The sequence below is a fragment of the Fonsecaea monophora genome, assembly GCF_001642475.1.
Source record: "Fonsecaea monophora strain CBS 269.37 chromosome Unknown Scaff31, whole genome shotgun sequence".
In the NCBI taxonomy this organism is placed as follows: Eukaryota; Fungi; Ascomycota; class Eurotiomycetes; order Chaetothyriales; family Herpotrichiellaceae; genus Fonsecaea; species Fonsecaea monophora.
Window position 1 is genome coordinate 1 of NW_019173962.1, and position 25,123 is coordinate 25,123.

General features: G+C 51.8%; 11 protein-coding genes across 11 annotated transcripts; 7 read left to right on the forward strand and 4 right to left on the reverse strand.

Moving 5' to 3' along the window:
- Nucleotides 1-490: 490 nt before the first annotated feature.
- Nucleotides 491-3,494, forward strand: AYO21_05084 (hypothetical protein; the record flags this gene model as incomplete). The annotated part of the gene is made up of 2 exons (XM_022655055.1): nt 491-510; nt 566-3,494. 2 exons carry the CDS (start codon nt 491-493, stop codon nt 3,492-3,494), a joined length of 2,949 nt encoding a protein of 982 aa, XP_022512540.1.
- A 612-nt stretch (nt 3,495-4,106) lies between these two features.
- Nucleotides 4,107-5,422, forward strand: AYO21_05085 (hypothetical protein; the record flags this gene model as incomplete). The annotated part of the gene is made up of 2 exons (XM_022655056.1): nt 4,107-4,245; nt 4,350-5,422. The coding sequence occupies 2 exons, from the start codon at nt 4,107-4,109 to the stop codon at nt 5,420-5,422; spliced, it is 1,212 nt and encodes a 403-aa protein (XP_022512541.1).
- A 1,072-nt stretch (nt 5,423-6,494) lies between these two features.
- Nucleotides 6,495-7,469, forward strand: AYO21_05086 (hypothetical protein; the record flags this gene model as incomplete). Its single annotated transcript, XM_022655057.1, has 2 exons — nt 6,495-6,669; nt 6,793-7,469. 2 exons carry the CDS (start codon nt 6,495-6,497, stop codon nt 7,467-7,469), a joined length of 852 nt encoding a protein of 283 aa, XP_022512542.1.
- A 645-nt stretch (nt 7,470-8,114) lies between these two features.
- AYO21_05087 (hsp75-like protein) lies at nt 8,115-10,608 on the forward strand (the record flags this gene model as incomplete). Its single annotated transcript, XM_022655058.1, has 8 exons — nt 8,115-8,157; nt 8,219-8,269; nt 8,329-8,455; nt 8,507-8,672; nt 8,732-9,439; nt 9,488-9,684; nt 10,007-10,027; nt 10,077-10,608. The coding sequence occupies 8 exons, from the start codon at nt 8,115-8,117 to the stop codon at nt 10,606-10,608; spliced, it is 1,845 nt and encodes a 614-aa protein (XP_022512543.1).
- A 468-nt stretch (nt 10,609-11,076) lies between these two features.
- On the forward strand, nt 11,077-12,517 carry AYO21_05088 (hypothetical protein; the record flags this gene model as incomplete). Its single annotated transcript, XM_022655059.1, has 3 exons — nt 11,077-11,131; nt 11,193-11,947; nt 12,122-12,517. 3 exons carry the CDS (start codon nt 11,077-11,079, stop codon nt 12,515-12,517), a joined length of 1,206 nt encoding a protein of 401 aa, XP_022512544.1.
- A 704-nt stretch (nt 12,518-13,221) lies between these two features.
- AYO21_05089 (hypothetical protein) lies at nt 13,222-14,502 on the reverse strand (the record flags this gene model as incomplete). The annotated part of the gene is made up of 1 exon (XM_022655060.1): nt 13,222-14,502. The coding sequence occupies one exon, from the start codon at nt 14,500-14,502 to the stop codon at nt 13,222-13,224; it is 1,281 nt and encodes a 426-aa protein (XP_022512545.1).
- Nucleotides 14,503-14,831: 329 nt separating this feature from the next.
- Nucleotides 14,832-16,257, reverse strand: AYO21_05090 (hypothetical protein; the record flags this gene model as incomplete). Its single annotated transcript, XM_022655061.1, has 2 exons — nt 14,832-16,095; nt 16,154-16,257. The coding sequence occupies 2 exons, from the start codon at nt 16,255-16,257 to the stop codon at nt 14,832-14,834; spliced, it is 1,368 nt and encodes a 455-aa protein (XP_022512546.1).
- A 430-nt stretch (nt 16,258-16,687) lies between these two features.
- On the forward strand, nt 16,688-17,893 carry AYO21_05091 (hypothetical protein; the record flags this gene model as incomplete). Its single annotated transcript, XM_022655062.1, has 1 exon — nt 16,688-17,893. The coding sequence occupies one exon, from the start codon at nt 16,688-16,690 to the stop codon at nt 17,891-17,893; it is 1,206 nt and encodes a 401-aa protein (XP_022512547.1).
- A 459-nt stretch (nt 17,894-18,352) lies between these two features.
- AYO21_05092 (hypothetical protein) lies at nt 18,353-20,728 on the reverse strand (the record flags this gene model as incomplete). The annotated part of the gene is made up of 5 exons (XM_022655063.1): nt 18,353-18,765; nt 18,844-19,456; nt 19,525-19,738; nt 19,807-20,354; nt 20,642-20,728. The coding sequence occupies 5 exons, from the start codon at nt 20,726-20,728 to the stop codon at nt 18,353-18,355; spliced, it is 1,875 nt and encodes a 624-aa protein (XP_022512548.1).
- Nucleotides 20,729-21,498: 770 nt separating this feature from the next.
- AYO21_05093 (cyclin-dependent kinase regulatory subunit) lies at nt 21,499-21,913 on the forward strand (the record flags this gene model as incomplete). The annotated part of the gene is made up of 3 exons (XM_022655064.1): nt 21,499-21,605; nt 21,655-21,799; nt 21,851-21,913. 3 exons carry the CDS (start codon nt 21,499-21,501, stop codon nt 21,911-21,913), a joined length of 315 nt encoding a protein of 104 aa, XP_022512549.1.
- A 426-nt stretch (nt 21,914-22,339) lies between these two features.
- AYO21_05094 (hypothetical protein) lies at nt 22,340-22,972 on the reverse strand (the record flags this gene model as incomplete). The annotated part of the gene is made up of 1 exon (XM_022655065.1): nt 22,340-22,972. The coding sequence occupies one exon, from the start codon at nt 22,970-22,972 to the stop codon at nt 22,340-22,342; it is 633 nt and encodes a 210-aa protein (XP_022512550.1).
- Nucleotides 22,973-25,123: the final 2,151 nt, after the last annotated feature.

Below are 25,123 nucleotides of genomic sequence, written 5' to 3' on the forward strand. Positions count from 1 at the left end.
GGTGGTGGGGGCGAGCGCTCTGGTGCTCGAATCTTTGATGTAAATGCATGGCGGCGCCAAATTGCTATGGGGCATAGATCAGCGGAGTACGAATCGTCAAAAAGGCTTCAGAGGAGAGTTGGTGTATGATCTGCTTCTAAAAGCGTGTTCCTGCCTGTTACTTCTCGCCGGTTCCGGGCGGATGGTCAGATACGATTCAATCACCAATACTTGAATAAAAATCAATAAGGTGATTTTGCTGGACCCTTGAAAAGCAATCGATGTTGATTAAGTGAGTCAGTCGTTTTGCGATGTCAGCCTTCCCCGCCTCGCAATTGCGGATAAGGGGTGAGAATTACATGCAAGAATGGGCGAGGCTGGACGAGGCTGCGGCCTGCGTTGGAAATGGCGACTCCACTTTAAATTTTGAACTCCACAGTTCAGGGAAGTTCAGGGAATTTGCTTCATTTTGCGCCGCGAACTCTCTACCTCGAGCAACTCATCAATCGATATGGATGACCTCTATGACGAGTAAGTCGTACACGAGAGCCTGTGCAAATGGATATTTAGTTGACAGTTGACGCAGGTTTGGCAACTTCATCGGCGAAGCCGCCTCCGACGAAGAGGCTTCTCAAGATGGCGCCGCCGGCCAACACTATGTCTACGACGAGGAGTCGGAACCCGAGGAACAAGCTCCAGCGGATGAGGCCATGGAAGTTGATGACGAAGGACCCTCCAATGCTGTGATACTACACGAGGACAAACAGTACTACCCCACGGCACAGCAGGTGTACGGGGAAGAAGTCGAGACTTTAGTGCAGGAAGAGGATGCGCAGCCGCTCACGCAGCCGATCATTGCGCCCGTCACGCAGAAGAAGTTCCAGGTGCAGGAAGCAGACCTCCCTCCGGTCCACTACTCGAGAGACTTCATGACCGATCTCCTAAATTTCCCCGAAGGTATCAGAAATATTGCGGTGGCAGGACATTTACACCATGGCAAGACGGCATTCGTGGATATGTTGGTCATGCAGACACATGATTTGGAAGAGAGATTGGATAAGAGGGTAGGCAAGAGGAGGGACGAACAGTTGAGATATACCGACACACATTTCCTGGAGCGAGAACGAGGGATTTCTATAAAGGCTGCGCCGATCAGTATGGTCATGCAAGGCACGAAAGGGAAATCGCACATCCTCAACATTATCGACACACCCGGACATGTGAACTTTGTGGACGAGGTAGCCTCGAGCTTGCGACTGGTCGACGGTGTGGTGCTCGTCGTTGATGTGGTAGAAGGCGTCCAGGTCAACACCGAGCAAGTCATCAAGCACGCCGTTCTGGAGGACATACCGATGGTTTTGGTCATAAACAAAATGGACCGCCTAATCCTCGAGCTGAAAATACCACCGACAGACGCATACTTCAAACTAAAACACGTTGTTGAGGAGGTTAACACAGTCATTGAGAACACCATTCCAGGCCGCGGTGAAAAACGGCGGCTATCACCTGAAAAGGGCAATGTGGCTTTTGCATGCACATCCATGGACTGGGTGTTCACGTTACCGTCCTTTGCAAAGATGTACGCCGAAACCTACCCCAAGATCGACGCTGCCGAGTTTGCTAGAAGGCTTTGGGGGGATATTTTCTTCAACCCTCGAAGTCGAAAGTTTACGCGGAAAGGGATGGAAGAGGGAGCAAAGAGAGCATTTGTGAATTTCGTCCTGGAGCCCATTTACAAGCTATACTCCCACACCATCAGTGAAAGCCCTGAAGACCTGGCACCGACTCTACAGACGCTGGGTATCACACTCAAACCGTCGCAGCTCAAGTCAGACGCCAAAGTGTTGCTTAAACTGGTGTGCGCTCAGTTTTTTGGGCCTGCGAGTGGTTTCGTCGACATGGTTGTGCAGCACGTACCTTCGCCTGTCGATGGCGCACGAAGAATGCTCGACAATTACTACACAGGTTCCCTAGAATCAAAGGTCGGTGAGTCGATGACAAAATGCGACTCAGACGGGCCCTTGGTTATTGAGGTCACAAAACTCTTCAGCTCAACAGATGCCAAAACGTTCAATGCTTTTGGTCGCATTATGTCTGGTACAGCATCACCCGATCAGGTGGTTCGAGTGCTTGGAGAGGCATACAGTCTCGAAGACGAGGAAGATTCGACTACGGCGACTATTATGGGCGTGCAGATCGCCTGTTCACGGTACAACATACCCGTCTCGGGTGTGCCTGCAGGAAATCTCGTGCTATTATCTGGAATCGACAACTCTATCGTCAAGACAGCCACGGTTGTTTCCGAGAAATTTCCAGAGAACGAGGATGCATACATTTTCAAGCCGATACGCCACTTCACAGAATCCGTCTTTAAAGTTGCAGTTGAACCTGTTAATCCATCCGAACTTCCCAAGATGCTCGAAGGCTTGCGTAAGATCAACAAGTCATATCCGTTGATTACCACGAAAGTCGAGGAGTCTGGGGAGCACGTTGTCCTAGGAACAGGAGAACTATACATGGATTGTGTGTTACATGACCTGCGAACGCTATATGCGGAGATGGACATCAAAGTCTCGGATCCTGTCACTCGCTTCTGCGAAACCGTGACCGAGACGAGCGCTATCATGTGCTACGCGTTGACGCCTAACAAGAAGAACAAACTGACCATGATCGCTGAACCGCTAGATGATGGGATCGCCGAGGACATCGAGGCTGGTAATGTCAAAATTCGAGATCCAATCCGAAAAGTTGCCAAGTTCTTTGAAGAGAAATACGAATGGGATAAACTGGCGGCCCGATCAATATGGGCATTTGGCCCGGACGAGATGGGGCCCAACATCCTATGTGACGATACATTACCTTCGACCACGGACAAGAAGCTGCTCAAGTCTGTGCAAGAGAGCATCAAGCAAGGCTTTTCATGGGGGACGCGAGAAGGACCTCTCTGTGAGGAACCCATCCGCAACACCAAATTCCGTGTTACAGGAGCTGAGCTCGCGACGGAGCCTATCTTCCGCGGCGGAGGCCAAATCATCCCAACCGCTCGACGAGCAGTTTACAGTTCCTTTCTAATGGCCAGCCCTCGACTCATGGAGCCAATCTACAGCGTGCATATGACTGGTCCAGCCGACTCGATTTCTGGTCTTTATACAGTGTTGATGAAGAGGCGTGGACATGTCGTTTCTGATGGGCCTGTGGCAGGGACGCCACTATATGCAGCCAAAGCTCTTCTTCCAGTGATTGACAGTTTTGGATTTGAGACGGACCTGCGGATTCACAGTCAAGGAGCAGCCAGTGTGTCACTGGTCTTTGACCGGTGGGATGTTGTCCCTGGAGACCCATTGGACAAAAGCATACGCATAAGACCGCTGGAGATGGCTGCGCCTCAGCAAGCGGCGAGAGACTTTGTGCTCAAGACGAGACGAAGGAAAGGATTGAGCGAAGATGTGGATGTTAAGAGATTCCTGGAACCAGAGCTGCTTGCCGGTTTAAGAGAAAGTGGTGTTCTGGATTGATCAGAGATGATGCCAGATGGGTTGGTAAATCTACGACAGTAAGGACGATACCGGGCGAGGAATGAACTGGCGCAAGGGAAGTTATTAGAACAACTCGAGACATGATACCCACCGAAGCTGGCGGTCTATGATATGTACTGTACAAGGAAAAGACTGGTTCCTCCTCCAGAAGTGCCTTAGTGGTGCCAGTTGATATTGGTTTGTGTCTATGTAACCCAACCAACCGACTCTTTCGTCTCGAGTCTTTGGTAGTAGAAAATTGCTGCCTGTTCCTTGTCATTCTGCCGGAGAGCAGCTCCTACTGATCACCATGGAGAACAAGAGAGAATGAGGATACCTCGACCCTCCGCCAAGTTGGCACGGTGGATAGATTCTCTAGGCAACAGTCGCTGTACCTTCCTCGTGCCTTTACCAGTTTCTCTGTTCCATGGCTTTCTGTCTTTCTTGTATCGCATGTATACACGGGCTAGAATGCCATATTTGATCTACCTATACACTGAAATTTGTTTGATTGTGCAATTCTGATTGTCCTTTCGTCTGCACCGTGTCCTCGACCTAACTCTAAATGTGAACATATTCGAGGGTGCATGGACCACATCTTTTCTCCGGAACATGCCATATTCCACCAAGGGCACTAGATTGCTTCGAAATCCACTGGCGGCGTCTGCATATTCCATACCGATCTATGTCTCGTCGGCCTCACAAGAAGACCAGAAACGGATGTCTTGGTTGCAAAAGGCGGCACATAAAGGTATGTATTTCGACTCAGGGATATCAACGTCATTTAAACCAGGATTGACCATTTTTCAAAGTGCGATCAAAACCAGCCAATATGCGCCAATTGCGCCTCGGCAGAGATTAGGTGTTCATTTCTCGATAACAACACGCCTTATATCACACCTGCCTTCTCCTGCACACCACCGGCGGGATCTGGGGTTTCGTCTACTGGGGTGTCGACACCAACTCCAACGCCATGGCCCGAGCACACCGTGAGCAACCAGGAACCGCTGGATCCATACAGTGTAAACATGATGCATCTCGAGCTCTTCGATAACCTCTTCAGCGAGGAATGTTGCTCCATTGAGGAACCAGGGCGACCAGATCTCATGACCACCCGCATCTACGCAAGACATGCTCTGACGAACCCGTATCTAATGCATCAGATGCTCGCCACATCAGCCTTACACCTCAGCACGACAAAGACAGACACCCGCAGCACCTACCGCGAGTATGCCACGGGTCTACAAAACCGCGCTTTGTGTCTTTTCAACGAAGCTAATCCGGTGCTGGAAGTGACGCGCGCCAATTGCGTGCGCATGTTCCTGTTCTCGTCAGGGGTCGGACTCCACCTGCTGTGTGAAACATTACACTACCAGAGAGACAGCCTCGAAAGTTTTGTTGATAGGTTCACGCATTGTCTGAGTGTCTACCGGGGTATGCTCGCCGTCATTGACGAGAGCCGCGATCTGCTACTCGAGTCGGAGCTAGGACCGCGCCTAAAACTGACCCAAGCCCTCATGGAGACCAGGGACGCGAATGGGTCAGAATGTGACATACTTGGGACCATGGTCAACACGGCAGTCATAGCATCGTGCTCTCGCAAGGCTTATCAAGAATCCATCTCCCATCTCCAGCGGGTCTTCAATGCGCAGCGTGCTGCCGCGGGGACCAAGATCGCAGTGCCCACAGTGCTTGCTTGGCCGGCGCTCGTCCCGTCCGAATACGTCGACCTGTTGCGCCATAGACAGCCGGAAGCACTCATCATCCTCGCGCATTATGCCGTTTTGCTGCACCGGTGCCGCGACCTGTGGCTGTTTGGCGATAGTGGCCGATTCCTCATCGAGTCTATATGTCGGGACCTGGGCTCGCAGTGGCAGGAATGGCTGAAGTTCCCCAACGCTGCCCTTGGAGAGAACTCGGGTACATGACAAGACTGACTGACTGGGTTTTGGAAACCCCCTCTTCTGGGGGGTGGCTGGCGCATACCTTTGGACTTTTGAAAGATCGGGTATAAAGCGCGAGAGATGTCGGAGAGACAGAGAATGAATAAAGCCTTGTTCAGAACACGGGGTCCCACAAAAAGAATCTTGCTGCCTATTTTTTTTTCCCTCTAGGTTGTACCAACAGCACTTATCGTCCTTCTACCTCTTGAACCGGTCAAGTACTACGAGCAAGGGGAGGGGCCACAGCCGGATCTCCAGTTTATGTACTTTGAACTTGGTGGTAGGAAACCGAGTACGAGTATTCGCCAACCACAAGGCGAAACAAAGAACTCGATTCACCCACCCAAGACGAGGCACACAATACCCAATACCCAATAGGTACGATGTACTTTTCATGCCCAGTTGCCCTAATTAAGTGCCCACTGCCCACTCGTCCGTCTCATAGAACTCGCGAGACGCCCCATTCTCGTTAGTGTACGCGTAAACTAAACCCAAAACGTACAATGCGGGTGGGGACTCTTGAGGGGGACCCGGTAGATCCAGAAACAGATAGAGTAGAAGTAACTCGTTAACAAAGCCCATGTATTATGTGTCTACTTGTAGGTGGGTGGGTAGGTGGTCCCTAAATAATAAAGTGGACGCATTCCTTACACGTACACTAGACTCTGCGTGGGCACATTGTATCATGTATTCAGACGGGGGGAGGCATGGGTGTTGGTGATGGGGACAAAAGACGCATAATATTGCAGGACCCGAAGCATTGGGTGGACCCGTATCATTGACATCTGCGCCTCAGTCTAGGGGTCTAGTATTATCTACGCCCTAAAAGTTTATAGGAGACATATATGTATATATATACTGTTTCCTATTTCTCAACGGGAGGAACTTGTGAACATTGGCCCAACGACTACAACGGCGTTTTTTTCTTCTGAACAAGCAGGAATCTGATCGTCCAAGCAGGGCCTTGTCCCCCATTGCGAGACTTCTCGAAAAGAAACCCCCCTCCCTCCCTCGATCGTGTGGCATCTTCTTCAACACTCATCCGCATCACGCAGCCATGACACAACTCAAACCCGTGGCCGGGACGGACTATTACCTCTGGAAGTACCTCCCGTCAGTCCCAGCCTCAGCCGCAGCCATCATCTTGTTCGCAGGCGCCACCGCCGCTCTTTGCAGGCGCATACACAGGACGCGGACGTGGTTCTGCATCCCCTTTGCCGTTGGTGGACTGTGTAAGTTTATCTGCCCAATTTGACATGTCTGTATCCATGGTTGACCCTCATGTGTGGATGGGGGGAAATCTCACCTGGGAAAAAAAGACATTTTTTGCTCTTGCTAACCTTCTTTCTCTCCAGTTCAAGTAATCGGCTTTAGTGTTCGCATATTCGCTCATTACCGCACCGATCTCATTGCGCCGTACGCAGTCCAGAGCTCCTTCATCCTATTGGCGCCCGTCTTATATGCCGCCTCCATCTACATGGTCCTCGGTCGGCTCATTCGTAGCGTGCACGGCGAGCGCTTCTCCGTCATTCGGCCCGCCAGGATGACCAAGCTATTCGTCGTGGCGGATATTCTATCTCTGAACGTGCAGGGAAACGGTGCCGGCTTGACAGCCAAGGACAAGACTCAAAAGATTGGGCAGTACATAGTGATCGCTGGTCTGTTTATCCAGTTGATCGCCTTTGGGTGCTTCATCGCGGTTGCGTGGGTATTCCACGCGAGGATGCGGCGGTCCGGCGGGAAAGACACCGCCTCATGGCCAAATATCCCATGGAAACAAGGGTTGAGGATGATATACTTCTGCAGTGCGCTGATCATGGTGCGATCAGTCTTTCGGGTGGTCGAGTATATCATGGGAGTGGATTCGTATCTGCTGTCCCATGATTGGCCGGCCTACGTCTTTGATGCGATCCCTATGTGTATTGTGCAGATGACTTTCTTTCTTTGGTTCCCAGACAAGTTCAAACCCGGGCAACGTGTTGGCAGTGAAGATGGGCATGTACTCGTGGAGAATGAGACGCCGATGCGGTAGGTGCAGGGGCTCTCGCAAAGTTCTTCAGGTTAGGCGCAGGTTCTGGGAGCTCCATTGGAGTGCTGTGTTCTTGGAAAAGTGAGGATTTGAAATACATTTTTGGTTTGTGGGAGTACTGTCTGTATATTGGTCCGGGGGAGTTCTATTGGGCCTGTTCAATCGCTAGAGGCATGCGTCGGCGTTGAGATGTGGATGCACATGGTCTTGTGTCTCTCGACACCCGAGTATAAAGTATTGCACTGTTTTCAGTCCGAGGTACTTGTAGTGATGTGAGACGCCCGAACGGCAATGCTCCAAAAGTCTGGAAGCAGTGACGCTGTTTTTACAATCCAGTTCTCCATGGACCCTGAGATTTGTGCCAAAATATCACGTGAGCTCTAGGATAACTCGGGCTAGCTCATGGATATTTAAAAAGCAGCGCCACTGCAACCGGATCGGAATAAGTGCGACATAAAGTTACCGAGTTCTTGGCCAAAATTTTGGAAAATTTATGTGGTCCGTGGCTAAAAAGTTGTCGAAGGGTAGAACTTTTGCAGTGGTAGGCTGTTTCCACCTTTTTGCCTACAACACCCTCGCATCTTCCTTTTCCTCTTGTGTCCTCCTGCAGTCTTGGTTGAGGGGAAAATATCTTATCATACCGTCAATATGGCAGACGAAGTCTATGAGGGTGCCATTGGCATCGATCTTGGTATGCTGCTTGCTCCCCGCTCTCACCGACGTCTGCGGTATCTAACAAAGAATTCCTACAGGTACCACTTACTCCTGCGTCGCCGTCTACGAAGGCACAAATGTTGAAATCAGTAAGCCCACCTCTTCTACCTAGCCGCAAAGCCGAGTGATATGCTAATCGCCGCCGCAGTCGCCAATGAGCAAGGTAGCTTCACCACCCCTTCCTTTGTCTCCTTCACCGACGAGGAGCGCCTCATCGGCGAGGCTGCGAAAAATCAGGCGGCCATGAACCCGGAAAACACAGTCTTTGACGTCAAGTCAGTGGGATCTATCTATAACATAATGAATTCTTCTTAACCTCGGCGCAGGCGATTGATCGGAAGACGATTTGATGACCCAACGGTCAAGAAGGATATCGAATCATGGCCGTTCAAGGTCGTTGACCAGGGCGGCAACCCCATGGTTCAGGTCCAATACCTCGGGGAAACCAAGACTTTCTCACCCCAGGAAATCTCCTCCATGGTCTTGATGAAGGTGAGAGCCCTCATTTTTCCGCGCACCATACCGGACACCACTAAAGCATTGCGCTACAGATGAAGGAGGTTGCAGAGACCAAGCTGGGCAAGAAAGTTTCCAAGGCCGTTGTCACGGTGCCTGCCTATTTCAATGACAATCAGCGACAAGCCACGAAGGACGCTGGTGCCATTTCCGGCCTCAACGTCCTCCGTATCATCAACGAGCCCACTGCTGCCGCCATCGCCTACGGTCTTGGATCTGGCAAGTCAGACAAGGAGCGAAACGTCCTCATCTACGATCTTGGTGGTGGTACCTTCGATGTTTCTCTCCTAAACATCCAAGGTGGTGTCTTCACCGTCAAGGCTACTGCTGGAGATACCCATTTGGGTGGTCAGGACTTTGACACCAACCTTCTTGAGCACTTCAAGAAAGAGTTCACGAGGAAGACCAAGAAGGATTTGTCTGGTGACGCCCGTGCTCTTCGACGTCTTCGGACCGCTTGCGAACGCGCGAAGAGAACACTGTCGAATGGCACCCAGGCTACAGTCGAGATTGACTCGCTGTTCGATGGAGAAGATTTCAATGCCACCATCACCCGTGCCCGATTTGAGGATCTCAATGCCAAGATCTTCAATGGTACCCTGGAGCCTGTCCAACAAGTCCTGAAAGACGCCAACATCGAGAAAACAAAGGTGGACGAGATTGTGCTTGTTGGTGGTTCAACCCGTATCCCTCGTATCCAGAAATTGCTGAGCGATTTCTTCGACGGCAAGAAGCTGGAGAAGGTTCGTTATACCCTGGACTGACTTGGATTTTTGCTAACACTGGAACAGAGCATCAACCCCGACGAAGCCGTTGCCTACGGAGCCGCCGTGCAGGCAGGTATCCTGTCCGGCAAAGCCACCTCTGCTGAGACTGCCGACCTTCTCCTGCTCGATGTCGTTCCTCTATCTCTCGGTGTGGCTATGGAAGGCAACATTTTCGCTCCCGTTGTTCCTCGCGGCAACACGGTGCCTTGCGTTAAGAAGAGGTCAGTTCATCTCACTTCTCCTTCTCTTTCATCTCATTTTCTTTGTCCTGTTATTACTCCTCCTAAGAGTCGCCTATCTTCATGTCATATTTATTTCCAACATCCTTGCCCTCCCACCTGTGTTCCACTGAGGCCTTTCTTCCTGGAATGCGTCATCCTATACGGGTATCCTCGCAGACTACGAATAGGGCAGCCATCACTGCCGCTCCAAAGCTGGCTCCAGCTCCCAAGTTTTGAAAAATTACTCTCGTCCCAAACAATTCACAATCTTGTCACATCGATACTTTGCTTGTAGCATGACATTTGCTGACATCTTTAATAGAACCTTCACCACTGTCGTCGAGTAAGTAGCTTCGCTTCGCTGATTTAACTTGCCTGCTAACACGCTCTAGCAACCAGCAAACCGTCCAGTTCCCCGTCTACCAGGGAGAGCGAACCAACTGCGAGGACAACACTTCTCTGGGCGAGTTTACTCTGTCTCCAATCCCCCCACAACGTGCTGGAGATGCTGCTCTCGAAGTTGTGTTCGAAGTAGATGTCAATGGTATTCTTAAGGTCACTGCGACCGAGAAATCCTCCGGTCGAAGCGCCAACATTACCATCTCCAACGCTGTCGGCAAGCTCTCTACCACTGAGATCGAAAAGATGGTTGAGGACGCTGCTAAATTCAAAACCAGCGACGAGGCATTCACCAAGAAATTCGAGGCCAAGCAGCAACTCGAGTCATACATTGGTCGTGTGGAGGAACTAATCAACGACCCGGGATTGTCGATGAAGATGAAGCGTGGCAACAAGGCCAAGATCGAGGAGGCCTTGAGTGACGCTATGCAACAGCTTGAGGTGGATGATTCGACTCCGGATGATTTGAAGAAGAAGGAATTGGCTCTGAAGAGAGCAATGACCAAGGCCATGGCTACGAGATAGACGGCCATCTCGTCGACGATCGGTTGAGCCTATCAAGCTACTCTTGGGTAGGCCACCAAGTCACCCGGAGACATCTCGGAGCGCTACCTCTCCCCATCCTCATGACAGTATGCATGGCATTTTCAAAAGAAATGTGGCTGGCGTCGTTTTCGGATAGTTGTCAGGCGGGTCAATCGGACCAGCAGCTGCTGGTTGGGCTCGTCAATAGGCTAGGAAAATGTTATTGCCTTAGTATGTTTAAGATAGAGCGGCAATCTCGTTTCTCGGCCATGAAATCAGAATGAAGATAGTGTTTGATTTGCCGCAACTGTGCTTTTTAACACGGCTTGAGCGCAGGGACATTTTGTTTTTCTCCAGCTCGAGAGCGAAATAAAAAGCACTTGGTTTATTTGGCTTCTTATCCAGTTGCAGTCATAGACCCATTGAATATGTGATGTACTATCTCGGCCATCAATGACCAGTAGGCCCATGTCCGACAACAGCAAGGTTTTGCTTCTCATGCTCTGGGGCACCTATGCAAATGGTAGGCCCCCCTTAAGCGTTCAGCCTCGTGCTATGCAGAATTGCCAAATGTTAGCGCGAAGTGGGTCGCGCACCTGGAGCTTCTCCAACTTTCGCATCACAACTGAATCAACCGGGCGAGCAAAAGAAAATCTACGTTCCAAAATCCGATCAACTCGACGTGTGGTGGACTCTCAAGCTCGTCGCTCGTCCTTCGCAACATACAGAGACCAAAATGCCTCCACGGAGCAGAGAGACGGCGCAGGTTGTTCAACAACTCCTGCTCCCTGCGCATCGGCAACTGCGCCCTTCCTCATTGTCGCAACAGCAGCAATCTCTATGCTTCCAATGCCAGACCCGACTACTTCGGTCCTACGCACCTAAACGGATACTCCCACTGAGAGTGCCAACACAAGCACATCATGTCCCCGCTCGAACACTCTCGACCTCGACATCCCTGCTGAAGAAGTCGTCGGGCTCGTCCAAATCGTCGCGAAAATCCCCCTCGGTCGACTCCCTCCGGCACAAGGACGACATGCACATCCCGGACAACAAAGCCACGCGCAACCGCGACAGTGAGATTGACCCGTACGACTTCTCCGAGCTCGAGGCGGCGATCGCAAAGGCCGTGGCGCGCCTCAAGGAGGCGCTGGTCAAGACCAAGGACGCCGGCAGGGTCACGCCGGAGATGATCGAGGCCTTGCCCGTGGAAATCAACGTCAAGGGCGCGGAGACGGGGAGAGGGAGTCCGCACAAGGAAAAGGCCAAGGTCGGGGATCTGGCCAGTGTGGTTGCAAAGGGTGGGAGGAGTGTTCAGATATTCTGCGCCGAGGAATCTGTAAGTGGCCCATCTTTCCGTGTATTTGCTTCGTCTCCCTTTTTTTCTTTTTTATTATCGAGGGCTATGGGTGTCCCATTCTCGAAATGTGGCTTTTTGGGGGGGCGTTGAGGAATTACAGAGTAAAGAAGCGCGTGTGAAACTGACGGATTTTTCTTTTCGGGACTTTTATAGCACGTCAAACCGATCGCATCAGCCCTCCTCGCAAGCCCATACAGTCTCGTCCCGCAGACGACCGCTCCACACACCCCAGGCACGACCTCAGTCTCCCAGTCGAACCCGCCGACCGCCTCTAACCCCTTGCTGATCACGGTGCCCGTTCCGCCCATCACGGCGGAGACGCGCAACCTCGCGCGTACTGAGGCCAAGAAGATGTTCGACCGGGCATCCCAGGATGTCCGCAACGCGAGGGGCGACGCGCAAAAGCGGTTCCGGAAGATGGAGCTGGGGAAACTGGTCATCCAGGACGAACTACGCAAGGCGCACAAGCAGATGGAGGAGGTCGTGAAGAAGGGCCAGGACGAGGTCAAGAAGGTCTACGAGGCGAGCTTGAAGGCTTTGGAGGGGTGAAAAGATATCCCGGACGAAGACAGGGCGGCTGGTTTACTAGAATACGTGCCTGAAGCGGTAACGAGACGGGAATCTGTGAGGTGAGGGGAAGAGAGAGAGAGAGACAACCATACAGGTGTACGAGTACCTTGGATCCGTGGAATCTGGTGTACGTGGGTATCAGGAAAAAGGGAAGACGAAAAGCAACCCGGAATAGGTCATGGGACAAAAGTCATATCGTGTGCCAGTTTCCCCCTCTGTGGGCCATCCACCATCAATCTATTACCTCTTCAAATAGAGAAGGGGATCGAGTACCTCGTACTCCGTCTCTACGTCGAATATACGTAGAAGCCAACCTCGCTCTCCGGCAATTGCATTCAAGCAGGCCGTGCCGTGATTTGCAAACCGAGCCTTTCAGTGAGTGAGGCAGACAGTCGCTTGGTCGCAAGACGCATCTCCTGTCCGGGATCTCTTCTTACCCTCGGACGATGCCAGCTTCGCTTGTCCATATCAGACCCTCCCATCCCGACGCGACCCATGGTAGCAAGTTCGATCGAACGGGAGTGAGTGATTTGCCTCAAACAGGTCACACGATGATAGCTGGACATGGATTCTCCAGCCTGGCTCCGCTTGTTGTTCCAACTGCATCGAAGCCCCCGATATTGCTCTTCCAACCCACTTTCTGTTGGTCAGGCTGTTTCTCAAATCTAGCTGCAGCCCGCTCCCTATCCAGCCCAGCCTCGTTTCTCAGAGACGCCGTTATCTCCCACCGAATCCCGTCTTTGTCTCCGCTTCATCCGTGCGCTGGCAAAGGCGTACCAAATCCCTCCGACGGTCGTGATCAGGGAACCCACGATGACGGTGTCCTCCCTGGCGCGTCTACGGTCCTGTGCGTTGTTGGTCGCCTCGGTGACGTCGCGGAGGCATATCACCACGAGGAGAATGACGACCTGTTTCATGTTGGCGGCGATGGCCATGGTCAGAGGGCCGCAGCGCTTGTTGGCCTCGAAGGATGCGAGGTTCAGCATCGCCGCGGCGAGGCCGTTGAGCAGCCACAGCCACGGCCACGGCACTGCGACTCGATGCGACCGACCCCCGAGCTTGAGCGTCAGGGTGGGCGGTGGCCCATGGTCCACGTTGGTCGTCAGTCCCTGGATCTCACCGGCCCAGCTCGCCAGGAGCACCGCCTGGTTCACCGCGTAAAGTGCGAGATACTGCACAAGCCTCGTCGAGGGTAGACCCAGCCCCCATCGACTGGCGCGAGGCGGGCGTTGCAGTTCGTTGGTAAAGATGGTTTTGAGCACGGCCAAGATGGCGCTGAGCAACGTGACTGTGAACCCGAATGCGGTGGTCCTCGCTGGGTCGACAACGAGACCTGCTCTATCGTCGCCAATGACGACTTTGGCCGACGACGCAGCGTTGGTCGCAATGATTACGCCGCAGATGGTCAGACCCATCGCGCCGTACACCCCGGCCGGGTATTCTCTCCACGTGCTTCCAAGCCACACGATCGAGACCAGCACGGTGATGACCGGGGCCGTCGCGCGAATGGTCTGGTGCATGGACAACGTCACCAGGCCCAAGGCCAAGTTGGACAGGGCGATGTTTAGCGTGTACAGGAGAGAGAAGGGGAGAAGAACCCGTAGATGCACGCGTAGACTGAGACTGGTGCCATCTCCTTCTCTATCTCGGTGTCTGTGGTCGGCCTCGCCGTCGTCATCATCGCCCTCTTCGTCTTCTTCTTCAAGTCGTCCACCAGTGGCCAGAGGACGTGACACAAAGACCGACGTGGCTGTAGTTGTCGAGGCGGCGGCGGCGGATTTGGGTTTCTGGAGCCGCGAAATCGCCCATGTGGTGATAAACGTAGTGAATGCGTGCGACGCCGTGAGGAGCCAGGGACACGCAGTCCGGGACACGATCTGCTTGTTCGTGACCGTGACGAGCATGTTGAGGACAAAGTAGAGCCAGACGGAGACCACGCTGGATCTGAGGCTGTGTCCCAGCATTGTCCAAGGAGTTTACACTGTGGCACGAGGTCCAAACTTCAAAATTCCCTTGCTGTAGAATGGCAGTGTCAGCCCGCCGGGCCTGGATGAAGACTGAGCCAAAGAAAGGAAGACATGGGAGACCGAGAGTGATTGAAATGAATTCACTACTAACACTTTTAAGAAGTTGCTCGCACGAAGCAGATGATAACTTTCAGGAAGCACCCTCTGCCAACACTCGAGTCAAAATATCATACCAAACACATCATCTCAAGAGTCCATCAGAATTGCCCTAAGCTCCAGATCCTGAGCAACGCCTTGCGCTGTGCATAAAGCAATGGGATATCAAATCATTTCTCGCTATCCTTCTCTTCATTTTCTTCGGCCGAAGGAGGCTTTCCTGCCGTCCGTGCTTCATCAGGTTCCCTCGAAGGTTTCAGAGTGTCTTGAGCAATCAACTTCGTCTCTTCTTGTCTTTCAGCTTGCGGTAGATCGTTACCCTCGGCTTTGGCCGTTTTGTCTTCCACCCACTTCGCTCGGTCTGGGACAACATACGCATGTTTGAGGAGGGGTGGACCGATGAGAGAATCGGTCTCAGGAGAGTATACCGCCACGGCGTGCACAAAAAGCGTCCCCCTATCTCCCACGAATGCTATCTCTCCGACCATAAGTAGGCTGTCTCGAGTGTACGATTGCATAACCTTTTCTTGCCCATGAATCCAATATGCTCGGAATACTGCACATCCCGACTCGATTGCACCCTGGTAGGTCATGGACTTGACCAGATCGCGGTAGGCCCGTCTTGAGTCGTGCTCACCGTAATCACCACGGAGAAAAGGTAGCCAGACTGTTTTCTCTTCCTCGGATACTTTCCCAAAACTCAACCGTTTGTGAGCTTTCTCGTCTTCGCTGAGAGTTTGCTGCCGCGTTGTCGAGTCTTTGAGGCTCGCGCTGAGGGAATTGAGTCGATCCACGAGACGGGCCCTGGTGATCAAATATGAAGCCCAGGCAAATTCTCCGAAACCATGGATAAAGGCCTTGGCCAGCACAATTGGATGGAAGACACGGTCCATCTTTCCCCCCATACTATTCGGCAGCTGCCTCCAGCCATAGCTGATCTTGTCGGGCTCTAAGAAGATGCATGGGACTTCGTACGCAGTTGGAGCATACAGAGGCGGAGCCAGTCTCCATCCGGCGTGGAAGGCGAAAGTTCCTCCGAGCTCTACCATGACACGACCATACTTTTTGACGACCTCTTGCTTCAGTGACTCTTGGATGGCTCTTGTGATTTCACGCAGGCGTTTCGTATCTTCCTGGAGAGCTTGGAACGACTTCCAGGTTGGATCATCGGGCTCCCATGGTTGGGGCTTTGCTCGCCGAATCCAGATCGGCAGCATTAAATGGATAGCTTCGGGAGAAGTCGTTGCGCCATTCGCTTTGGCCTTCTCCAAGTATTCTTGCCATAATCTCTCGTGATCTTCAGATTCGTGCGTCTTTTTGACAGACTCAACATGGGGCCTAGATCCGTGCGCACTGTTGGGAAAGTAGTGATTGATTGTCTTCGCAGCACAGTAGGTAAGTGCAATCGTCGTGAAAAATCGGTAAAGGATAGGGCTGTCGACTGTTAGCAATATTCAACAACTGGAAGGGTTTCAGATGCGACACCACGCACGTTGATTTAGATCTCCTGGTTATTGCGACCCTCTGAAGATCGACTGGCCCATTCTGGAGTGGCACGCGAACGCTCCGCGGGCTACGGAATAGATACCGAAGCATGTGGAGGGGCAGCTCGAGGCATCAGTTGGTTTCATGGTAGCGAGGAGGAATTAATGTGTGGTCGACAAGTGGCCGTGCTCGGTGACATTGAACCTATGCGCAGTATTTTCTCCTGAGGAAGCGCGGAAGTACGTCGGAGCAATGACCCCGTACGGGGAAGGAAGAATATGGGCCGTAATAGATGAAATTAAATGCTGCGCGGCCACCGAAGAGAAAAGGACTGGAGTTTCATAGCCTTGAATTGGAAATATCGTGATGGGACGAGGGGTTGCTGCACGCTGCACGTGTCAGGGTCCAGTCCTTCGCTAGCTCAGGCCGAAACAATTATCCGTGCCTTTGCCCCCATACGTATTGCTGCTCTCTGTCTTCTGGAGTGCTGCCAGCTTCAATCAACAGCTCAATATTGGGCTCTCAGCTGGCTATACTGACCATGAAGCCCCTATCGGTCTTCCTGCCCTGTGCAGCACTCGCACAATATGTCGCTGCTCAAGGCGCATACCTCTTCACCATCGACCGCTCTATCACCAGCCCTTCGACTGGCATGATCGATTCAGAAATGGCCAGCGCCGTTATCGCGAGAAGAAGAGCCCTTACTGCAGATCGATACCTCGGAATAACAGATTCAATGCTTCTCGAAGATCTCAATACCTATGGGGGATACCAAGCACCGCTGTTTGGGGAGAGCCATCCCAAAGATGCGCCAGGAAAGCTATTCATCAGAATAACGGGGGTGGATATGCAGATCAGTGACTTTGATATGGCCATGCCTGATCTATGGATCTCGGATCCGACAAAAGACCTGCTCAGCGACTTCAAGGCGGTATCTGATGGAAGCCGAAAAGAGAAAGACGGGCTCTGCGAGTATGCAGTTCCGCCTTCTCGCAATGCTCCCCAAAGCAAGGGTGTTGAGGTGGTCTTCACCTATCCAGCCGAAAATGGAAGATGCCTGGCGGCCTCAGAGATCCCCAACATCCCGATCATTCTCTCCCTCCACAGTTTCCTGCCCACCGACCCGTCGGGCGTTAAGAACCAGCTGAACGGCTTGGTGCGAATCCTGAAGCACTTCTCTGCCACAGACAACGTCGAATCCACCATTCTCCTGCTTCCCTCCACGAAGAAACTGAAGAATCCCAAAAAGAAAAATGCGAACAACCACAAGCACGTTGCCCGCTCCGCACAAACGTCCGAAGAGGAACGCCTGGACCTGCCATCTACGTCGCCGACCCCATCCTCCATCTCTGGATTTGACACAATCACACCCGCCAACACTTCCTCAAACTTCACCCTTCCCTCTGTGATTCCCGCCTGTTTTGCCTCACAGTCAGCGTGCGAGAACACCACAAACTCGTGCTCCGGCCACGGCTCCTGCTACAAAGCCCACACCAATTGCTTCAAGTGCCGCTGCACGTCTACCCTTGTCCGGATCAACGAAGACGGGACCAAGAAGACCGTGACATGGGGCGGAAACGCGTGTCAAAAGAAAGACATCTCCGTGCCTTTTATCATGTTCGCCACCTTCGGCGTGGTTATGACTGCATTGGTAGCCGGGGCCATCGGAATGCTGTACAGCATGGGAGCGCAAGAACTACCCAGTGTGATTGGGGCTGGTGTCGCGGGGCCCAGGGCTGCGAAGTAGGACAGGGAACCTGTTATACTGCTGTTTGTACTCTATCATTTTCACGAGATGGGCTTTCCAGTCAGAAAGGGGGGGAGTTCGGTTGAAGATCAGGTCGAGCCAGCTTGAACACACACATCCGAAGACTCTATATAGATGGTTCAAACATATGAAGGAAACAGGTACGACCTTAGTGTGCGGTTTGATGGTCACCGTTCCATTGCACTTTGACCCATAGAAATATTCGAGTGGGTGCTTACTGGACAGAGAAACAGCGGTAGGCTTTGTGAGTTTCAAGGCATATTTCAATCTCATTGATAAAACACTGGCGCTGAAGCCCCTAGAACGGACGTACTGAAATGCAACTCCATGCATGTGTCAAGCTCGTTGAAAGCAGTTCGCCGCATTGCCAATTCCTTTTCCGAGTCATTTGGACCGAGACACGTCTTTCCTAATCTCATTGCAAACCCTTCCCTTATGTTAGGCTGTGTTGAGATGTACAATCAAGGTGCACCTCTCAAAGTCAAACTGTAATTGACTGGGTGCATACGTCTTCTTCTCTCCGTCCCTGAGATCTGCCAACACCTCCACAACAAGAACATTCTCTCCTGGAACGAGCCTGACCTCAAAAGCCCCTTCCACATGATTACTGTTGCTCTCTTTGTAAACGGTCGAGTTATGCATGAAAAAAATGCGATGACGGCGACGATTTGCTAGTTCGGGGGTGGTCGTGGGGATAATGCGAAGATCGCGGTAATGTGCAGGTAAAGCGATGAAGCCGCTTGTCTGGGTCTTGGTGGCCGAGCCGTAACGGACCAGTTTCCAGCGTGGGTCATTCGGTAAAGAAGGGTTGGTCATAAATGTCACAGAGGCAAGTAAAGCATGTGACCAGCCTGAGAGTGTAGCGGATTCAATGTCAGCAGAATGACACCAATGAAAAGATTAGATGAGAAGAGTGAGATTGAACTTACCTCTGCCTGGGTCACGGTAACGTCGCTCCATGGGAATCACAGATTGATTCAAGTAGTTGTCATTGGGTGCCGATGGATTCGTGCTCAGTATAGGGCTAGATGGCTGCTGCACGGAGGACTCGATATGCCCGTTTCCATTCGTGAGAGGCAGTGTATTCGGGAGGTCAACGTCGACTTCTTGAACAGGGGTTGGCAGCTGCTGTGCCGGGGTTTGCGTAGGGGGTTGTGAGGCTTTCACAGCTTCTTGAGCTTGGGGTGTGCTTGCGATACCGTTGACTTTGACGTCGTTCACGATTGCATCAGGCTGCTCAGTAGTTGTAGCTAGTGAGGCGCTTCGACGAACGCTGGGAGCGGCGCTTGATGGCACTGGGGTCGAACCATTGGTTTGTGCCACCTTCGAAGTTGCCCTCTGCGCTTTGCTCAAGGCTTGACCCATCTCTTCCTTCTGTCGTCGGAGTGACTCGCTGTCGATCGTACCACCGACCACGTTGGGTGTAGGTGTAGACGAACCCATCGTCAGTCGCAGAGCCTTTGGTTTTGGTTGTGACAAAGAAAGCTTGAGATTGCGTCTTGGTTGAGCACCAAGTGACTGCATCTTGGATTCCGACCAGACCTGTTAACACGATAAAGGATATTAGCGCGTTGTCACGTTACGCGATTCACGCCTAGAAGTCAACATACCTCGAGTTTTTCTGCCATCAGGTAGATGTCGGACCCTTCTTGATTGTAATCTTTTGCGTTGTCCCAGATGAGTCGCACTTCTTTTGCCAACGCGTCCCAATCCTGAATCGCATCCCTCTCTACCATCGCCCGCACGTCTGATATAGACGTCGGCTTCTTGACCAACCTGTAATAGTCGGGATAGTCCTTTTTGGACACTTTTTCCTCAAAGTTGCTGCGCAACAAAAGAAATGTCAGTCTGTGTGGTCACCATCAGAAGGGTCTTCAATGGAGGGAGTTTACATTGCATCGTCTTGTTCCGACAGTTCCCGCAGAAACTTCAACTGTTCTTGCCTCATATCTTCCCTCGTGTCGGTGAGGGTGTCAGTGGATGGCGTTGCCTGACTTTGGCGTCGCCGCACCGCAGGATTCGGGAAGACCAGCTTGACCCTCTCTGGAGCCATCGTCCCCTCTGATGAGACGGACTGCCGTCGCACCTGATCAAGCAGGTCTTGTGGAATCGGAGTTGGATAAGCACGATAATCTTGTCGCAAATACGCCGGATTGTGCTTTGGCATGAAATTGGACAAAGCCTTGCGTATGCGCTCGGCATCCTCGAAGATTGAGGATCGACTATTGTTATAGTCCTTTGCATTCTGTACCATTCTCTTCAGGTCTGACTCCAGAGCCTCCAGGTTTTCATATTCATAATTCTCCAGCCGCTGCTCGATCATGTTGAGGGAGAGAGGCATGGCAATTTGCTGATAATAGTCAGGGTAATCGGCCCTGCTGGGCAGGTCCAGAAAATGGATTGCGACGTTGCGGCCATTCTTGTCTTGCGACTTCTTCAACTGCCTGACGAGTCTCAAGCCAATGTCTGCGGTGGTCTCTCGGGTTTCTACCTCAGGAAAATGGGTATCCTACATACGACTGGATTAGCAAATCTCTGTCCAGATGCATCAACCATTGCGAATGCGGTCGATGCAGAGCACGGCGGTCATCTCAAGTGCAGGCGACGCTGCACGTAGCATGAGGTGCACAAGGCGGGGGTTCCGCAACTCTGCGCACGGTCGAGAAGTGCAGTGGTAAGTGGGAAGTGGGAGTTGAGCGAGTGAGAGAGGATTATTTTAATACTTACGTCGCTCCGCTTGCGTCGCTTGGGATCAGGCGTGGCTAGAAAGTCGTCGGGGTCGCCTGCATGGCCGCTTCTGCGCTTCGAGCTCATGATTTCGCGGCCTCACAAGGTCTCGAGATTGGGCGAGGGATGCGGGTGCAGGAGGGGCCACCATCAGGTGCAAAATGCACGGAGATGCTATTAGAGAGGTGAACAGGGCAAACGGGACCCTTGCGAAGGCATTCAATGGTGTGGGAGTTGCATGCGCTTTGGGGAGACTTCCATCGCTCGCCCTTCACGCTTTTTGGGGGTGACAGGATCTCAACGGGGACGCGACACACGCAACTGTCAGTCTTTCGCTGCGAGAGAGGAGGGCGAAAAACCCAACACACGTGACAGAGCCCGGATTATCTGGCAAGTCATCGGCTTGATCCGAAGTTGAGTTTATCCGCGAGATCTTGGCAGCCGCACCTTCTCCCATAGGCTGGTGTTTGGGTTTTGGCTCCCCCAATCTGTGTTTACTTCGGCGAGCCTCTGGGACTATCCGCCTCAAACACAAACGCAGGTCGCAGTCCTCTGCTCTCCCCCCTCGCGATAGCCCGTTTCCAAACGACCTTCTCTGGGTTGAAACCTGACACCGACACATTCCACAGATTGCTCGGTTGTTATTCGCACCTTTCACTTGCGCGTTCTACACATCTACGGCCCTTGCATGCTCAAGAGCACGAGACCATTTCGCGAATTCAGTTCCGCAGCTACCCAAACACCGCTAACGATTGTATCGCGTTGTACTCCTTCACTACCCCTCATCACGTCTCCCGAGCGAGAGACACTTCGCCTCACGAGTCTTCACCACCGATCGCGTCTCAAAATCCTGCAACATGACCGATATTGACATGTCAAGGCGGAATAAGAAGCCTAGGTTATTGCTCGAGTCCGAGAGAGCGCGACTGGAGGAGTTCATTGACAGTATTGGATATTCGGCGAGGTGTGTATCCACCAAATTTGCTCGTTGTTCTGAGGCTAACAGGCGCCAGATATTCTGACAGCGAATTCGAATACCGTCATGTGCAACTCCCAAAGGCCATGTTGAAGGTCATACCAAGAGAGTACTTTGATGACTCGAAGGGAACGTTGAAATTGCTATGGGAAGAGGAATGGAGAGGACTGGGGATCACACAGGTATGTGAAAGGGTCACAATACGTATTACACTTCAGCTGAACATTCGGCAGAGTCTAGGATGGGAGCACTATGAAGTTCACGAACCCGAACCACATATCCTCCTGTTCAAGTAAGTCTGGCGAACCTCACATTTGTCCCCGGGTGTTAACACGATGAGCAGACGACCGATTGGATACCAGCCTCCTGCCCACTGATCTTGACACAATTGCATCCGAATCACTTCTCCAACTAGCGCAGCATTGGGAGGGCGTTTTCTCCGGAAACACAGGAACCGTGTTCAAATGTGCATTCAGCGGGTGTGCTTAGTACCAGTTTGTGTATGTCTTGACGAATGGATCCAACGGCGGCCAAAGAATTTAGGCACAAAGATGTTGGTGGTCACCCAGGTTTAGCATAGCCTTTTCAGCTCCACCACCAACTTAGCTGAAACCCATGAAAGAATGGATGGTGTTCTTGTACGCTACTCATCATCATCTGCAAGCGACTCCGGTCCCCATGTCAGAATTCCGTCGACTCTTCGTTGGGCTGGCTTCTCTTTTTCAACTCGCGTTCTTTTGCAGCCACTCCTCCCATTGCTCTATCGTCCAACCAGAACTGATGCTGCGTTCCTCTACGCCATTGAACAGGACAGTTGGCGTGACATGGACACCGGTAACTCTGTTCGCCTTGACCATGAACTTGACGTCGTCAGTGACCTTATTCCCGATGTTGAGCCCGCCATCCTTGTCTGGCTTGTCGGGGACCAACAACAAGTCCAAAATGGTCTTCTCGTCCACCCCTTCCACAGAGCCGGCCAGCTTAGCAAGCCGCTTGTACGTCTCGTTCCGACTTTCATTCACCAGGCTGACATCGAAATAATCCTTTTGTTGCTCGAACAGCTTTTCCGAAAACGACCAAAAGGAGTTGGGTGCGGTTTTCAGAATGGCAGCACCGGCTTCATGGACGAGGGTAGAAGAAGGATGCCAAGGCTGGATCTGTTGACGGAAGATGACACGGACGCCAGGGTTGGTGTACTTCTTCTCAATGACGGGTGCAACGCTCTTGTAGAAGGTCTTGAACAACTTCGCAGAGAAGGGACAGACATAGTCCAAGTAAAGCTCGATGGTGTGCTTTGCTTCGTTGCTGGAGGCCGAGGCCAGAAGCTGACCGGAGAACTTTGGTGGAAGAGCCATGTGGATAAGGATTCTATGGTACCCTGATTTCTCAGAAAGGGTTACTGAGTGAAGCTGTCCTTATATACTCGGTATGAGGGGGACAGGTTGAGATTTAATCAGAAAGTGACCATCGTTCACATGCATTGATTCCGTCATCAAGACAAGCGATGAGGAGAAGATGATCACGTGGTGATAGCGATAAGGTATGTGCCTTTGCACGTGCTGTACAAGATTGTTCTCAAACTAGAACCTCTAAACAACACTTGACACAAGAGGTGTCACTATGGTAAATCGTCAGTGACCGTCAAAGCCATCGGCCAACTCCTTCTAAACCACCTGATTCTTGTGCCGCGGCCCCTTTTCTTGACGCTCTCCCCGTTGCAGCTTCCACATTACCGGAATACCTGATACCACACCATGGCAGTTACGTCCTGCCCAGGCTGGATCTCTCCATGGATACCCTTTTTGCGCAACTATTCTCCTTGGCTGAACCTGTCATCAGCTTGTTAAGCATTGCATCTCAAGAACCCTCATTCTCTTATCTACCGATTTACCATTTCATTCGTCTCAGAAGCTTTAAGAAACATCTTCATTCGGCACAATGCCGCCCTTCGTCCGCTTTTTGGCCGCCTTGATCCAGGTCTGCATTGTGTTTGTATCGTTCTGCTTGTTCCACTCCACCCAGAGCATTGTCATCTTCTCAATAAATTCCACGCGGATCATGAATGGTGCGCCTTTGAAGTGTCTGCAAAGCCAGGTGGGAGGGTATCTTAAATGCCTCCCTTTCGTCATCCACCACTTCTTCCTTGAGCTTCGATTGCTGCGTCGATATCTAGCCTCTGCTGGAATTCAATTGTTTGACGGCATCATTTCAGACGCAGTCCTGTGTCTTCGGAGAATCGGCGCTGCGATTTGCTTTTATTTTATGCTCTTCATGGTCCTGGCTCTTCCGATGTTGACAGGCTGGTTGGTAAGATGGATGGGTCTCCAATGTAAGCAGTTCGGTCAGAATCCTCACTTTTTGTCGTGCCTCTCGCACACTTTATTCTTCTGATGCCGTGTCATTTTCATTGCTGTCGATCTTCGCTAATCTTTCACAGTCCTTTGGCAACGGCTCGGCTACCTCTTTGCTACTGTAGTAGCCTTCTTCAAAAGATTGAATGCGAACATCAGGATGATGTTCTCACGACTCGAAGATGGGAACGACTCCCTCGAGGTAATACCCCTTCACTCAGGATCCTCAAGACATTTCCGCACGGACACAAAATTCCAACAGTGGCTCCTAGATGATGGGCCTAGCAGGGCTGGCACAGATTGTGTCCTCTGTTAGAGGCAGGTGGTCGATTGCGATACCCTGTTATACCTCCCTTGCAGCAAATCCCACTGGTTTCATTTGCTATGTGCGGAGGATTTTGTTGCCAGTTTCAGCCAATGCCCGGTATGCCATGAACCCGTGTGTGTGTCTGACGCAGTCGTACGCATCAACACTGGTGCACCTCTGGGTGGCTCAATTGCGAATCAATCAAGGAAAAACGATATCAGAAAGCCTCGACCACAGATGACTGGAGTAAACGAGAGCAACGCAGTGCCAAAACAATCAAATCATCGCCAGGGAGTTGACAGGAGAGAACGTCTGATCGGGTCAACCATGGAGAGTACCAAACAAGTCCAATCACCAAGCAAAAGGGTGAATTGCAGGAGAACTGGGTTGGTAACAAAACAACGCCTTCGAAAGGGCCATTGGCGTCTGCACCGCAAATCAGATGATCTTCCCTGAAGTGGTGGTCAATGACCATATACAAATATGGAGGACGAGGAATAAGGTAGGAACTTGGGTTTATGATGGACCGGCGTGAAATGAAAATGGAGCAGGAAGCATATCTGCAGCCTTGAAATCACTGTGTTGATTTGTCGTACGTCTTCCCCTGCTGGTGGTCTGCTTCCTGAACAAGCTGAATTCGTCGTAGTCCTTCTTCAATGCCTGGAAGTAGTTTCGAGCCGATAAGATGGTAATGAGGTTGGAATGCTCCTTCCTCTTAATCCAAATAAACAATCCTTTATCCTCTGTCCGCGCATATCTTCATCTACCCCTCGGATCTCTCCACAACAGTCTTTAATATCGTTTCACAGCTCATATCTTCTATGACCCTGTTTCATTTAGTGAGTATC